General features: G+C 44.0%; 1 protein-coding gene across 1 annotated transcript in view; it reads right to left on the reverse strand.

The window, feature by feature from the left end:
- chm (CHM Rab escort protein) overlaps positions 1-3660 on the reverse strand; it is a 43502-nt gene extending 39842 nt beyond the window's left edge. The window contains exon 1 of the mRNA XM_054731002.2: positions 3553-3660. Coding sequence (XP_054586977.2) covers positions 3553-3604 — 52 coding nt within the window. The 5' untranslated portion in view covers positions 3605-3660. The remainder of the gene's footprint in view (positions 1-3552) is intronic.
- Positions 3661-3884: the final 224 nt, after the last annotated feature.

The following is a 3884-nucleotide window of genomic DNA, read 5'->3' on the forward strand; positions in this document are numbered from 1 at the left end:
GGGAGGGGGATTCAACTCAGCACCAACCTTCATGAAAGGTGGAGCTCTAGAGTGAGGTACTCCTGAAACACATGCATGCTGGGAAGTTCTGTTAAAAGTACCCTGAAGGTCCACTAGTGGAAACACACCAATGACTGCAGGAATTGTGCACCACGGAGAGCATTATAAACCCAACAGAGGGTGGGAGGGGGGGGGGGGGGTGCATGAGATGATCAGTAAACAGGGCGAGGTGATCTGTATGTTACACAGAAACACAACTCAGCACAACAATGGTGGTGTCACTGCTTTCTCTCAGACTGCATCAGCAGGCAGAATACTCTGGAGCAACCAGTTACTCCGCCCCCTAGCCAATCAGGGACCACAGTCACAATGCTGGCCCAACTCTCGAGTAAGGTCTAGCTGCAGACGCAGCCCCGGCCAAACACGCCCCTATGTACAAAACACGCGTGCATGAACGAAGACGAGAACTCGCATGAGTGTTGCAAGAGATGGAAATGACGGTTCAGGTAAAGACAGATTTATATTTTTACAACTTGCGAAGATTTTGTACTAGAAATTTGAACGTTTAAGACATAGTTTGATAGATAGCGCATTAGTGATTTTTTTCTGAAACACTTTTATATAAAATTAAGCATTATTGGCAGTGGGGGAAGACGTCATGGACGCAAATTTTTTAAATATAATTTTTAATGGGCTACATGCAAGCCTTTTGGCCAAAATAAACGTAACAATAGGCTGTTTATTTGACCGTTTATGACTCCTCATCTAATAAGCAGCAAACTCACGACGGCAATGTGGTAGCCCGGAGGTATTCTACAAACACAAGAACAGTGCTAATGCCTATATGTATTGTTTTCACATTGTTTATGACAGCCTCTAGGTGTAAATGTCATTTTTACTAATTGCTATTTATATTTGTCTCATTAGTGAGAGGCAGCTGATGTCCTATGCCATGGAACTGCTCATATACTCGGAGAAATTCAGAAAAGCTCTGGGCTCATCTGAATTTTTGAAGAGGCTGTAGCTTTGTGTGGACTTTTTTTTTTGGAAGGTTTTTGTAAGGCCAATAAAAGTTGTTGCTGGTTGTTTCATTTGTCTGAACTTTTTTCTAAAGCCAAACTTTTCTGCTTTTGTGTTTACAGTATATTCTTTACAGATTAGTGTATGGTCAATATCAACTAGTCTTGTGAATTGTATACTTAATGCAAAATATTTTAGTAATTTCTGAATTAATACATTTTGTATCAAAGGGCCAGCAATTATTCCTGTTAACAGAATATATGAAATGCATATATACACATGTAAATATGCCTAAAAATTACACATCAGCAGCTTTTCACTGTAAAGAAGCAATAAAAAAATCATTAATAGTAACATAAATATTAACTACTCACTCGTATGAACTTAGACCCACTGTTAGTGCCTGTAATAACAAATGGTTGAAAGTTAAATGTTGCTGTAGGAGGCGTGCTCCCAAAAATGGAGGCTAGTGGGCTTAAGGGGTTAATTTAAACGATTACCACTAAAATAAACACTTGCACATACATTACTCACCTGCTAACGTAAGTAAGCATAGGTATGTTGTGCCTATTGTCCGGCAACTGATTATTTGTTGGTGGTAACTGTGTTTTATAATCTCACTGGGGATGGCCAAAAAAATCCATACATTCATATTTAAACCTGGAGTCCTGTCTGTTTAATTACATTATTACTGTTTATTTATTTTCTTTCAATTGTGTTGTTCGCTGGGAGGGCCTCCGTTATTGAGCTCGGGGGGGTAGCTCAGCTCAACGGGGGGGCGTGTTTTGTCGGGGGGGGGGGGGGGGGGGGAGCCGGGGGCGTGATCGGGGGGGGGGGGGGTGCCGGGGGCGTGTTTGGCCGGGGCTACGTCCGCAGCTAGGTATTATTGCAACTCAGCCTCGCCAGGAACCTCAACGGACCAGAGACTAATAATGGGCCATTCCCATAATAATGGGCCTGGTATTTTTCCGGGCCAACCAAGGCTCATTCTCAGCCCTCTTCTTGAGGGGGTCTGCTTCAGGCCGACCAGGGCCAACACACCCACTGCTGACAGCAAATTCACACCTTCCATTAGAGCAAGCCTCTGATTGGTGGGTAGAATCAGCCCACATGGGCTTAAGGCAAGGATGTGTGGAATCAACCGGGCCAGGCTGGGGCCGACTGGGGCTACCCGGCCCGGGCCGACCCGGTACAGATGGGAAAGGCCCATTATTAAACCTGGGAACAAGTAGCGCGAAAATACTGAACCGTGCTCTTGGAAAAGGTGCTTGGGCTGAGCTGCCCCGTTCTGAGTTATTCTGAGTAAAAAACCAGCAGTGCAGCCATGACGCACGCCACTGGTGCTAAACAGCAACTAAATAAATCCGAGAATTAAAACCAACGAAGTAACAATTACAGAGTAAAATATCAGCAACAGCTTACCACAGAGTTAAACATAAAAGTAGGTGCTCCGTCTCATTTAAACACCACTACTGATGAAGAGACCCTAACAGAAAAGTTCTGCTACCGAGAACGTCCCATCTCCTCTCGTCTTCAGTCGAGCTCTGGGAGCCAAAAGCAGCAGCTGGTCCACAGACCGGAGCGTCCGAGCAGGAGTGTACGGCTGCAAGAGTGCTGGAGCCAACCCATTCAGGGTACAGGGCCACCCCTCTATCGCCATTAACCAGCTGACAGGTAGCCAAAATCATCTATATCTAGAGGTACTCTACGACTAGAGGTACTATAAGACGAGATGCACTCTAAGAAGACTAGAGGTACTCTAAGACTAGAGGTACTCTAAGAAGACTAGAGGTACTCTAAGAAGACTAGAGGTACTCTAAGAAGACTAGAGGTACTCTAAGACTAGAGGTACTATAAGACTAGATGTACTCTAAGAAGACTAGAGGTACTCTAAGACTAAAGGTACTATAAGACTAGATGTACTCTAAGAAGACTTGAGGTACTCTAAGACTAAAGGTACTCGAAGAGTAGAGGTACTCGAAGACTAGAGGTACTCTAAGAAGACTAGAGGTACTCTAAGACTAAAGGTAATATAAGACTAGATGTACTCTAAGAAGACTTGAGGTACTCTAAGACTAAAGGTACTCGAAGACTAGAGGTACTCGAAGACTAGAGGTACTCTAAGAAGACTTGAGGTACTCGAAGACTAGAGGTACTCTAAGAAGACTTGAGGTACTCGAAGACTAGATGTACTCGAAGACTAGAGGTACTATATGACTAGAGGAACTCTTAGGCTTCAGGTAGTCTAAGACTTGAGGTACTATATACTTTAAAAACGACCATTAAGTTGGAGTTCCAGTCCGGGGGTGGGGGGTATTGAGTACCACTGATCTAGAGGCTAACCCCGCAGACTGAACGTTAGCTGCTAGCCGCTTCTATTGAAAATGCACTGATTGTTAGCTTTTAGCTAACGTTCAACTATACCAGGTTCCGACCCAAACTGGACATAATTTAAACCCGGAGTCTGGTATCTTAAGAAGCGAACCGAAGCAAAACATAATCCCACACACGAATTACATCAAAACAGAGTACCTGTGCCCAGAATGACTACGTCAAATTCAGACGGCAAATCCTCGGCAGCCATGTTGTTTCCTATGAGCTAATGTCACGTGAAAGAATAACGTCATCAATTCTCTTTTTCTGGTCGGCTCAAAACATCCCTCGCCCTCGCTGTCAATGGACGTCGGTACGCGGCGGCCATCTTACTTCGGACAGCTGTCCCCTACACTGGTGTTTAGTGGTGCAGCATGCACTATTTAAACAACTCTTTCAATTTTCAACCGATTTTCATACGGTTTGATTTTTTAGAAACATTAGAGACGTGGCTATGAAATATATCAGTTTTAGCAGGAAAATCCCCTTAT

This window comes from Nothobranchius furzeri, chromosome 10 (assembly GCF_043380555.1).
Source record: "Nothobranchius furzeri strain GRZ-AD chromosome 10, NfurGRZ-RIMD1, whole genome shotgun sequence".
In the NCBI taxonomy this organism is placed as follows: domain Eukaryota; kingdom Metazoa; phylum Chordata; class Actinopteri; order Cyprinodontiformes; family Nothobranchiidae; genus Nothobranchius; species Nothobranchius furzeri.